This window comes from Tupaia chinensis, unplaced genomic scaffold, assembly GCF_000334495.1.
Source record: "Tupaia chinensis unplaced genomic scaffold, TupChi_1.0 Scaffold000097_1, whole genome shotgun sequence".
In the NCBI taxonomy this organism is placed as follows: Eukaryota; Metazoa; Chordata; class Mammalia; order Scandentia; family Tupaiidae; genus Tupaia; species Tupaia belangeri.
The window spans coordinates 2265701-2278999 of NW_006159559.1; the positions used below are offsets into that span (position 1 = coordinate 2265701).

A 13299-nucleotide genomic window follows, 5' to 3' on the forward strand; every position below is an offset into this window, starting at 1 on the left:
TTTTTGCTATAGGGCACGTGTGCTCGCCAGACAGAGAGACAGACAGAAAGCGAGAAATCACCCCCCAGGGGGTATGGCCACTCCGCAATCCCTTCTCCTCCATTCTCCTCTCAGAATCTGGGGCAGGACCTGACACGCACCCAACATGAGTTTAAGCCACTGGCTCTGGGACTCGAACCACAGTCAGCTACACGGGAGTTCAGCAACATAGCCATTACGCTAACTGCTGGTCCCTCCCTTCAGATATTTGAGCTTACTCTCTTAGTTCTTTCTCCTTAACCCACACAGCTTTTACACCATACTCAGGCTTTCCTTTCCATTGCTATTAAAAGTATAGAATAGGGACCAGCAGTTAGCGTAATGGCTATGTCGTTGGACTCCCATGTAGCGGACTGCGGTTCGAGTCCTGGACCGGTGGCTTAAACTCACGCCAGGCATGTGTGCGTGCGTGCTCACGATCCTGAGAGAAGAATGGAGGAAAAGGGATTGCAGCATGGCCATCCCCCATGGGGGTTGATTTCTTGCTTTCTGTCTCTGTTTCTCGCTGTCTCTCTGGTGAGCGCACGCGCCCTGTAGCAAAAACCTCTAAAAAAAAAAAAAAAAAAAAGAGTACTGAATTACTTCTACACAACTTTCTACATGATTTAAAAAAATAGTTTGGAGACCAAAAGGTGGCATGGTGGTTGAGGCATATGACTCCCACATGGTCAACTGCAGTTCAAGTCCCAGACCTGGCAGCTTGCTTTCTCACTTTCTCTTTCTTTCTGGTGAGGGCATGGCCCTATGGCAAAAATTTAAAAATAAAAACAATAGTAAGATTAAGTATAAAAAAATAATTTGAATTTCAAACTTAAAGAGGCTTCAAGAACAGTTAAAAAAGTCTCCCAGATCTCCAGCAACACACTGTCTCTCTGGGAAGACAGCCACAAACCTGTAACAATTCACTGCATTTGCTCCATTACCACCTTTCATCCCTCCTTTTCTCTTCAAATCTCACACACACACAACACTTTTTTCTAAACCACCTAAGAACAGGCTGTAGACCTGATCCCCTATTACCTCTAAATATCCCATTGTGTATTTCCCTAAAACAAGAATGGTTGCCAGCCTAATTTCAGAAAATCAGTATTTGTAACACCACCATTCAATCCACAGGTTCCATTCAAAAGTTGTCAACTATCCCTACAAAATTATCTTTTCCTCTTTGGCCCATGGCCCCATCCAGTAATTGTCATAACTTAATAGGCTCCTTCAATCTGGAATACTTTCTCCAGTTTTATCTTTCACATCCTCAGCCTTTATAAAGGATACAAAACTTCTAGTCTGTAGTATGATCCAGAAACTGGGTCTAATGAATGTTTTTTTTTCCATGACTAGATCCAGATCATACAGTCTTTGCAGGAATCTCACATACAAAATGCTGTGTTTTTCTCAGGGAGTCACTTCCAAGTATACACAATGCCAACCCAACCCACTAGTAAAATTAGCCTGTCCTATCAGTGATCCTGTTAGTGTTTCCAAGGTTTCTCCCCTATCAAGTTGCAACTTTTTCTCTTTAATAGATTATTATCTTGAGGGAACAGACTACAAGATTATGCCAGGAACTTCAAAATGACATCTTCTATTGGCCTCTACCTACTAACTAAAGCATCAGCCACATGAATATTTTGGAGAAGTTCAGGTAAAGGGAATAACTAGTACAAAGGTCTTAAGTCTCAATAGGCTTTCTTTACATGTGTAATGTATTGGAAAAGACCAGTTTAACTGAAGCACAACAGAAAAGGGAAACTTTTCTGACATCTGTATGTATCTCCTCAAGCAGATTCTAAGTTTCTTTGTAAAACAAGAACATTATTTCTATTTTGCAAATCTGGGGTGGTTGGGGAGAGGGATTAAGGGTGCATGCGCTAGCCAAAGAGAAAGAAAGTGTGAAAGCACCCCCTTAAGGGGATAGCCATGCCACAATCCCTCATCCTCATTTTCCTCATGATTTGGGCCATGACCACATAGTCAGATATGTGGGATCCTCAGCCTTAACCACCACACTACTGGCTGGCCTAAAAGAACATTATTTTTATATCTCTATTCAATGAGTTGATTTACTCATCATCTGTTTTATGCCTACTGTATGCACCACATACTATGCAACACAGCACAGATTTTAAAAAGTCTTTGCTGTTAAGGACCACACTTTTTTTTTGGGGGGGGGGTTGATTGAGAGGTTTTATTTTGCTACAGGGTGTGTGTGCTTGCCAGAGAGTCAGAGACAGAAAGCAAGAAATCACCCCCCAGGGGAATGGACATGCTGAGTCCAATCCCTTGTCCTATACTGTTTTCTCAGGATTTTGGGGTACACAAACACTTGAGCCCGGCATGTTACAGTCTGGGACTCAAAACTGCAGTCGACTACATGGGAGTTCCACAACATAACCATTATGCCACCTGTTGGTCCAGGAGCACATAACTTAATAGAGAAATAGATATCTAATAAAATTCACTGCAATACAGTATGGAAATACAATACAATGGAAGTATAAAATTCAGAGGCAGTACTCTGCATTCAGGAGACAGACTATTATTATTACTTTTTAGTTATCAAGCTTTTTGAAGGATTAGTCTAAATTGTACATTCAATTTTTTGATTGCCATTCTCTCCTCAATGCACTTCAATCTCACCCCTGGCTCTAATACTAAAACAAAACAACTTTTATCAAAATCATTGACATAAAGAGTCTGGAATGCTATAACAAAATAACTTAACACTCTAGGGTAATTTATAAAAAAAGAAAAATTTTATCACTCACAGTTCTGGAGGCTGAACTGTCTAAGATCAAGGCACTAGATTTGCTGTTTGCTGAAATGTCTCTGCTTCATATATAGTGCCTTCTGTGTCTTCAGATAGCAGAAGGCATAAATAAGTTCCCTTGAGCCACTGTTAAAAGAACACTAATCCAATTCATAAGAATGGAATCTTCCTGACCTAATCGTCTTCCAAAGGCCTCACCTCCAAAGACAACCACACGAGGGATTAGGTTTGAATTTATGAATTTTAAAGGGACACAAACAGTCAGAACACAGCAGTCATTAATAACTTTGATAAATACAAAAGGCACCTTGCAATCCTAATTTTGCTTTAGGTTTCTGTCCTTCAAGATATATTCATGTTGGGACCAGCAGATGGCAAATTGGTCACATCGCTGGATTCCTACATGGTCGACCACAGTTCAAGTACCGGACCTGAAAAGAATATGCCCATATTTTTTTCTTCTTTTTTTGGAGAGGTTTTTGCTATAGGTGTGTGCGCTCACCAGAAAGACAGAGAGAGAGAAAGGGAGAAATCACTCCCCAGGGGGGATGGCCACGCCACAATCTCTTTTCATCCATTCTCCTCTTGGGATCTCAGGTACGTATGCACATACGACCCTCATGAGTTTAAGCCACTGGGTCCAGGACTTGAACCGCAGTCAACTATATGGGAGTCCAACAACATAGCCATTATGCTAACTGCTGGTCCCAAGAATATGCCCATATTTTTCAAAAATGAACTGCATAGAGACTAGCAGATGGCATAAAGGTTATGCTGGACTCCCACATAGTTGACTGTGGTTCAAGTCCTGGACCCTGTGGAGTAAACTTGCACAAGATGCATGTGCAGGCAACCAGCGGTTAGCGTAATGGCTATGTCGCTGGACTCCCACGTAGTCGACTGCAGTTTGCGTCCCAGACCCGGTGGCTTAAAACTCACGCCGGGCGCATGTGCGTGCGTGCCCAGGATCCCAAGAGGAGAATGGAGGAGAAGGGATTGCGGCGTGACCATACCCGTGGGGGGGGATTTCTTGCTTTCTGTCTCTCTGTCTCTCTCTGTCTGTCTGGCGAGCACACGCACCCTGTAAGAGAAAAAAACCTCTCCAAAAAAAAAAAAGATGCATGTGCATGCGTGTCCAAGATCCCTAGAGGAGACTAGAGGTCAAGGGGTCACAGCATGGTCACCCCTCCAACGGGTGATTTCTCACTTGCTCTCTATCTCTGTATCTCCAGCAAGCACAAGTGCCCTATAGCAAAAAAAAAAAAAAAAAAAGAAAATTAAAATTAAAAAAATTTTTTAAAAACACACTAAAAAAAGGAAAAAGAAGTATTCATCTTTTGGTTTCTGAGACACCATTCCTTCCCCTGACCCTCTGGGGAACTCAAAGAGATCTTCAGTCTCAATTACTGACTCTTTAAAAGCTGAAGTTCTGAGCCAGTCGGTAGCATGGTGGTTAAGGCAGCTGAATCTCACCTAACTGTCTAAATGGTCAAAAGTCCCAGACCAGGCAGCTTGAAAATACCAGATGTGCCTGTGCCCAAAATCCCAAAAGGAGAAATGGAGAACAAACTGCAAGACAGTCATCACCCATGAAGGGTTCTTTCTCACTTTCTCTCTCCCTGGCAAGCAAATATGCCTGCCAGTGGTAAATTTTTTTTTGTTGTTGTTGTTTTTGGAGATGTTTTCGCTATAGGGCGTGAGCGCTTGCCAGTAAGACACACAGAGACAGAGACAGAAAGCGAGAAATCACCCCCCCGGGGGGGAGGGATGGTCATGCCGCAATCCCTTCTCCTCCTTTCTCCTCTCGAGATCTTGGGCACGCACGCACACATGCCCGGCGTGAGTTTAAGCCACTGGGTCCAGGACTCAAACTGCGGTCAATTACTTGGGAGTCCAGCAACATAGCTGCTGATGCCAGTTTTTAAAAAATGTTTAAATTTAGGGGACCGGCAGGTGGTGTAGTGGTTAAGGGCACTAGACTTCCAGATGGCCAACCACGGTTTGAGTCCCAGGTCTGAATGCTTGTTTTCTCACTTTCTCTCTCACTCAGGAAATATTAAAATAATAATAATAATAAAGTTAAATATTTTTTTAAATGTTGAAGTTTTAGCCTTTTTGCATTACATTCAAAAGTTGGGGGTCCAGCAGCTTGAAATTCATGCTGGTAGCATATGCGTGCATGACCGCCCAAAATCCCAAGAGGAGAATGAAGGAGAAGGGATTATGGGACCGTCATCCCCCTAGGGGGTGATTTCCCTCTTTCTTTCTCTCTGTGTCTCTGGCAAGTGTAAGCGCCCTATAGCAAAACTCTCAAAGAAAGGGACCAGCAGATAGCATAATAGTTACACCACTGAACTCCCACACAGTTGACTATGATTCGAATCTCGAACCCAGTGGCTTAAACTGACGCTGGGCACATGTGCGCTGAGTGCCCAAAATCTCGAGAACAGAATGGAGGAGAAAGGATTGTGGGGTGGCCATTCCCTCCAGGGGGTAATTTCTTGCTTTCTGTCTCTCTCCAGTGGACATACACACCCTATTGCAAAAATGTATCTACAGAAAAATCTATCAAAAAATAAGTGGTAATATATTCCATTTCCATATTGAATGATTCCTAAACTTAATCTCACCTAGATTGGATCTCTCCCCTAATTTCTCATTGCTTCCTGAGCATTTCTGTTTGCTTTCCACATAGATAAATCAAGGTCAACATGTACAACATATACAAACTCCTCCCCTTACATTCAAGTCACAGCAAATGACAGGACTTCTAAGTTAAAAACATAAGTTAAAAATATGACATTTTATACTCTTCCCTTATCCTTCTCTAAATATCAATCAGTCAAGCTTTGATTGTTCTATTTCCAAGAACTAGAAGTTCTATGTTTAAGCTATTAATTCCATGCCCATTTCTACCATGACTATATTAAAGCCCTAATGGTTTTTTCATGGATCACTGCCAGAACCTCTTCAGCAATTTTTCTCTATATAACCTAAGTTTCAGTACATTCTCTATAACAATGCCCAAGGGATCATTAAATGGCCCTAGAAATGTCTAGAGCCAGCAGGTAGCACAGATGTTAAGGAGGCTGGATCCCACATGGCAACTGCATGGTTCAAGTTCAGGACTGGATGGCTGGAAAAACATGCCAGGTGTATGTGCGTGTGTGGCCAAAATCCCAGGAGGAGAATGGAAACTCTCTCTCTGTTTTTCTCTGGTGAGCACACATACTCTGAAACAAACTTAAAAAGAAAAAAAAGAAGAAAGTCCCTCTACTCATTCTGGTATCTGAATCCATCATTCATTCTCCACTGCCTTCAGGGAAAAACCCCTACTGTTTAGCAGACTGCAAAAGAATTTTACTAATTTTGTATCAACATTCCAACTCATGCTTCATGATGAACCATATTTATCCTATGCTAGATATAATGATACACAATTCTGTTACATTCTACCGAAATTTGTAAATACTTTTCCCTATGTCTGTAATATACAGCTCTATTCATCTAAAGAATCACTTCTCTTAGGTTCCCTTACCATCTCTACCACAATATTGAATTAGGCACCCCTCTCTTATGATACCCCAGTACCTATTTACTCTCTATCAAGGTTTTTGCCTACACTTTATCAATATTATCTGTTTACCATCTGTGAACTCTCCAAGGACACATATCAAGTGTTTTAATTCCACATCTCAAGTGCTTAATAATAATGACTGACTTAAAAAACTCTTAAGTTCATTAAAGGACTAAATAAACTCAATACCCTTTATAATAACTTAGAAATACAACCATGTGTTGCTTAACCACAGGGATATATTCTGAGAAACTGGTCATTAGGCAATTTTATTGTTATGAGAACATCACATAGTGTACTTAAACTTAGATGGTTTAACTTACGCCTAACCTGTATGGTATATATCGTATAGAAGCACCTTCACATATGCATTGTTGTAGATCAAACCATCATTATGTGGTACGTGAATATATCTTATACTATTTCACCTTAATTTCACCGAAGAGAGACACATTATGCTTTTCTACCTACAAAAGTGGGGGGAGCCCTGCTTTTTATATAGTACTTAATGTACTTTTGTATAAGTACTTTAGTACTGAAAATTCTTTAAATTGTATTTATTCTTAAATATTATTTTAAGATGATGATTCTGAAATCAACCAAGTAAAAACAAGTTAAAAGGCAAAGAGAGAATAAGAGGGAAAATATGACTAGGTAATTATACTACCTGCCTCCTTGGGTTTTTGTCATTATTCTACTAGGACAACATATATTATTAAAAGACTCTAGGATAAAATAATAATAGATTTCCCTACTATAAATTTATACTAATCAATTATGATTTCCTTTTAAATTATATATACCATTTATAAGTAAGATAAAAATAAAATAGATAATATTTACTTAAATCTATCCATAAAATTAACAGTAACAGCAAATAAAAATTTAACTTACTATAAACTTTGTTAGGTACTAATTACATGCATTATTTCATGTAATCCCACAAAAACATGGTGGAGTTGGTATTATTACTATTATCTATTTTACTTCTCTTTTTCAAGAGGAGAAAACCCGATTAAAAGAGTGAGATAATCTGCCCAAGTTACATTACTAGGAAATAATAAAGCCCTCTGATGCCAAAGCTGATGATCTTAGCCAGAGTACTAGACCACTACTAGCTATGCCTCTTCAGAAAGTACTCAAGCGAATTAATTCCTTGCAAAAAGCTTTCAAATATATCTACAAAAGTGTCTTATAAATCTGCAAGTTATTATAATACCAAAAAATCATAAAATAAAATACTGATTGGCTCATTCCCAAATTATTCCAATAAATAACAAGAGCATGTTCAGCCCATCTATAGTGATGCAGGTGGTAAGGCGCTGCTGCACAATACTGGAAACATACTGGAAGATCCGGGGTTTGAAGTATGGGTAAACCAGAACACAGCCCCATGCCCACAATCCTGAATGGCTGGAAGGCTGGGAGAGAGGATCACAGTGTTACAATAACCTGTAAAGGATCCCTGTCTCTCTCTCTTCCTCTCTCAAAATAAATGTTTTTTTTTTCAAACTTTAAAAAAACAAACTTCTCTCACAAGAATCTCTCACTAATCAATCATAATCTGATATCCTAATGTCTTAGCAGTTTTCAAGACTTATTTTCAAAGCACTAGTCGGTGTTTACTGTATTCTTAGTGAAATGAAAAAGCCAACATCCATCCAACTTCTTAAGGGTCTATGATTAGTGACTACATATTTACCCTATGACCACTTGCAGCACAAGAACATTTTAAAAAGCAGTGTTCTTATATCTCTGCATTTCTTATCATAAGGTAACATTTTGGAATCTGTCACTGCAAATTACTAGTAAAAAAATTACAAAATGACACTATGAATATGACAAAATTAGCAAATAATATCATATACTTAAGACAAAAAGATTTTTTACTATCTAGGTAAGAGCATATAAAACAGTATAAAACTACTTTTCTCACTTTTATTTATTATTTTTTTTAAAAGGAACTCCTCCTTTTTTTTTTAGCATTGTTTTATTTAACTTCATTTATTTATTTTAATTCGACAAGAGAGAGAGCACAAGAAAGAAAGAAAGAGTAAGCCACCAGGTCTGGGACCCAAACCATGGTTGTCCGTGTGGAAGTCCAGCACCCTTAACCACCATGCCACCTGCCAGCCCCTCTCACCTTTATTTATGTGCCTTCAATTAAAGGAAATAATCAGAACAGTTTCCTTTTTTTTTTTTTTTTTTTTGCTATAGGGCACATGCGCTCGCCAGAAAGACAGAGAGAGACAGAGAGCTAGAAAGTGAGAAATCACCTCCTCCCCCCACCCCGCCGGAGAGGGCCACACCACAATTTCTTCTCCTCCATTCTCTTTTCAGGATCTTGGGCACGCATGCACACGTGCCCGGCGTTAGTTTAAGCCACCAGGCCCAGGATTCGAACCACGGTCAACTACATGGGTTGATATAACCATTACGCTAAATGTTGGTCCCCCAGAACAGTTTCCTTTTAACATATCATCCCTGTTCCTCAAATCAAATGCCCTTATTTAGTAAGAAGTCTAGAAAAGCATTGCAATTTTTTTTTTTGTTACAGAGCCAGATAATAAACATTTTAGATTTTACAAGACCACATGGTCTATGTCGTAACTATTCAACTGTGCTGTTGTAGTATAAAAACAACTGTGGACAATAAATAAACAACTAAGTGTGTTGTGTTACAACAAAATATTATTTATGAGAACAGGTGTGGGCAATAGTTTCCCAACTACTGGTTCAAACTGCTCTTCTAACCTCGGACCTACTGGTGTACTCAATTCAAAGAGATACCAACAGGTACTTTATTTCACTGTTTTCTCTCCAAAAATTCCATTATTTATCTAATTCAAATCATAGTACACACACGATACTGCATGAAGTATAACAAGCATACACTTCATACTCACCAAAATGCAATACAAACACAATATAATGCTTTTTATTATTTTAGTTTATCACTGCCTTTGAAATAATTTTTTTTGAGGTTTTTTGCTATAGGGCGCGTGCACTCGCCAGACAGACAGAGACAGAAAGAAAGCAAGAAATCACCCCCCCCCCGCCCCCTTCTCCATTCTCCATTCTCCATTCTCCTCTCGGAATCTTGGGCACGCACGCACACACACCCGGCGTGAGTTTTAAGCCTCCAGGTCCAAGACTCGAATCGCAGTCGACTACATGGGAGTCCAGTGACATAGCCATTACGCTAACTGCTGGTCCCTAAATAATTTTTTTTTTTAAATTATTGAACTTTGTTTTTGTTTTTGCTATAGGGTGCGTTTGCTTGCCAGAAAGACAGAGAGAGACAGAGAGACAGAAAGCGAGAAATCACCCCCTAGGGGGATGGCCAAGCCGCAATCCCTTCTCCTCCATTCTCCTCTCGAGATCTTGGGCATGCACGCACATGCACCTGGCATGAATTTTAAGCCACAGGGTCCAGGACTCAAACCACGGTTGACGACATGGGAGTCAAGCGACATAGCCATTACACCAACTGCTGGTCCCTTATTTCTTAATTTGATCAGAAAGAGACAAGAGTGAGAGAAAAGGAAAGTGAGAAAGCCAGGTCCCAGGCATAAACCATGGTCCACCATGCAGGAGTCTAGTACGTCAGCCACCATGCCACCTGCCAGCTCCAAAATAATTCTTTAAAATATCAGATATGCCAACTTTATGTTGAGTTTTGAAAGTTTAATTTGAATATTAGTATACTGACCTTGAATGGCTAATTACTTTTCCATTACTTTTTGTGAGCAAATTACTACTGTCAGTCTACCACAAATTTTAACAAATGTAGAGATACTGGTTCTCCACTCTGAAAATAATAACCTGTCACAAAGTTTAGAAAAGTTTACTTCTGTTTTGTTTCACAGAAAACAACGGAGATAAAAGAAAAGATGGAAGAGGGAGATTATTGATGTTGGCAACAATCTGGAAATGTCTAAGATAGATTTGAGTCAAGAGAAATGTACGAAAATGGCCTTCCACATCTTGTTGTTTAGCTATTTTACAGATGACTGGGTACATGGGTAGGAGAGAACAAGTACATATAAACAGGTCTCAGTTTACAAGCAAGCTCGCTAAAAAGAGGAACCCATAATGGTGACTGTAAAATTTGCAGCTGTACTCTTCAAAGACAGAGACAGGAATTTCCATTTTAACTTCCATTCCCCATTTTTTTATTCTGAAGGAACTTAAGAACCTTGTGAATTAATGTATACATTCAACCCACAGGGTAGTATTTTCTAGTAAGAATAATGATTACAGTGTAATAAGTTACCCTTAAATGATGTAATAGTTAGGGCACATGAAAATCAAATATTTCCAAAAGTAATTTTCTCACTTATAGCTAAAAAGCTGTTTTTCTCTATTCGACAAGTTATGAATCTCTTTAATCACAATATCAGACATTTTGAAGAATGAAGTGTTGGGACCAGCAGTTGGCGTAATGGCTATGTCGCTGGACTCCCACGTAGTCGACTGCGGTTCGTGTCCCGGACCCGGAGGCTTAAACTCATGCCAGGCGCAAGTGTGGGCGTGCTCAAGATCCCGAGAGGAGAATGGATTGAGGCACCCTGGTGCGGGGGGGGGGGATTTCTCACTTTCTGTCTGTCTGTCTGGAGAGTGCACGCGCCTTATAGCAAAAACCTCTCAAAAAAAAAAAAAAAAGAATGACGTGTTAAAACGTAATAAACAGGGACCAAGAGGTGGCATTAATGGTTATGTCACTGGACTCCTATGTAGTCAACGGTGGTTCGAGTCCTGGACCTGACGACTTAAAACACATTGGGTGTGTGTATGTGTGTTCATGCCCAAGATCCCAAGAGAATGGAAGAGAAGGGAATGTATCATGGCCGTATTCCTGGGGCGTGATTTTTTGCTTTCACTCTTTAAAAAATAATAAATAAATAAACAAAGTATGTTAAATATGTTCAGAATTTTTTTCTAACACTATTTTAAGGGAAATGTCTCATAGATTAGCAAGAGGTTTTCTACAGATAATATAAAAAGGTAGATTTAAGTAATCTTCTACAATTAGCTTTATTCACTTGGGAAACAGCCTTGGTTTAGAATTAAGATAACTATGGGGACCAGCAGTTAGCGTAATGGCGTGTCACTGGACTCCCACGTAGTTGACCGCAGTTTGAGTCCTGGATCCTGTGGCTTAAACTCACGCCGGGCATGTGTGCGTGCGTGCCCAAGATCCCAAGAGGAGAAAGGAGAAGGGATTGCGGCGTGGCCATCCCCCCTGGGGGGGAGATTTCTCACTTCCTGTCTCTATGTCTCTCTCTGTCTTTCTGGCAAGTGCACGCACCCTATAGCAAAAAAAACTCTCCAAAAAAAGAGAGATAACTATGAAATTCTGTAAAATATAAAATTGCATATTTGATATACTGCTAAGAACTAAGCTTATTTATGAGTAGGATTATATATGTTACTATGCTACAACACGTGCTTTAGAAACTTTCAGAATTTGGATAAAGTCCAAATTTAAGTATAATATTCTACTATAAAAAGTTAAATTACCTGAATGTCCAATTTCCCATTAAAAGAAAATGCAAAGGCTTTATTTCAAGTTCGCATATAAGCAATGATTCTTTAATTCCATATATATGATTAAAATTAATACTTTAAAAATTACTTACAGTAAATATTCGCCTGCCAGTTCGATCAAAAGTTACACAGTATACAGATGACAAGTGTCCAAGAATTCGTTTATGCATTTTCATGTGCTGATATACTGCAGTTGGAACAAGTCGCTCAAGTCTGTATTTCCCATTCAGCTTCCTTGAAAACAGAGTATCCGCTATCAAGAAAAAAGGGAAAAATAAATATAATCCAGAAATTAACTCTAATTACCTTTTAAGAATTTACATATTGCAATTTGTCATACATTGGTAAAAATAAAGATGCTGTCTAATGTATATGGCTCCCAGTTAAAAGTCTTCAAAATAGCTGAAGACAAATTATTTCACCTAAAATTAGCTAGGCACTGTTGTTATCATTTTAAAAATAAGCAAATCTAGCCAAATGACCTGCTCAAAGTCACAACGTAAGGCATGAAATTAGGATTAAAATCCAGACCTCTTTACTCTCTAGCTAATATTCTCTAAAAACCCACAGCAATGGGCAGGCAGGTGGCACAGTGGTTAAAGCACTGGACTCCCCACGTGACTGCACACAGTTCCAGTCCTGGACCTAGTAGCTTTAAAATCATAAAAGGCACATGTACATGCATGCCAAAATCCCAAGAACAGAGCAGGATAAACTGCAGCAAGGCCAAAAGGGATTGCTGCATGGCTATCCCTCCTGGGGGGAAGGGTAATTTCTCACTTTCCCTCTCACTACCTGTCTCTTCTCAATGAAAGCATGTGCCCTATGGCAAAAATCTAAAAACCCAAAGCATAAATTTTATATATTATTTCTTGGCAATTCCTATATGAGATGGCTTTCCTTACAAAAACAGTTAAAATTAGATTCAGTAATTTTCACTTTTCATCAATCAGTAATAATTACACACACTAAATATCACACAGAGAATGTTTTTAAACATCTGCCACATGTGGGACCAGCAGTTAGCGTAATGGCTATGTCACTTAACTCCCATGTAGTCGACCACAGTTCGCGTCCTGGACCCGGTGGCTTAAAACTCACGCCAGGCTCTAGTGCTTGCGTGCCCAAGATCCCGAGAGGAGAATGGAGAAGGGACTACAGTGTGGCCATCCTCCCTGGAGGGTGATTTCTCGCTTTCTGTCTGTCTCTGTCTGTCTGGCGAGCACATGTACCCTATGGCAAAAACCTCTCAAAAAAAAAAAAAAAAAATCTGCCACATGTGAAGGAAGACAGCTACAAGTCATTTACATTATTAAAAATTATAAACTAAGATTTTAAAAAATTATTTAATTCATTTGTTATGATT

At 39.4% G+C, this 13299-nt stretch overlaps 1 protein-coding gene across 2 annotated transcripts in view; it reads right to left on the bottom strand.

Moving 5' to 3' along the window:
- Window positions 1-13299, bottom strand: part of PHIP (PHIP subunit of CUL4-Ring ligase complex) — a gene marked incomplete at its 5' end in the record, with an annotated part of 157081 nt that overhangs the window by 101758 nt on the left and 42024 nt on the right. For both annotated transcript variants that reach the window (XM_014585861.2, XM_014585862.2), the window contains 1 exon segment: window positions 12026-12186. In XM_014585861.2, the coding sequence (XP_014441347.1) occupies window positions 12026-12186 (161 nt within the window).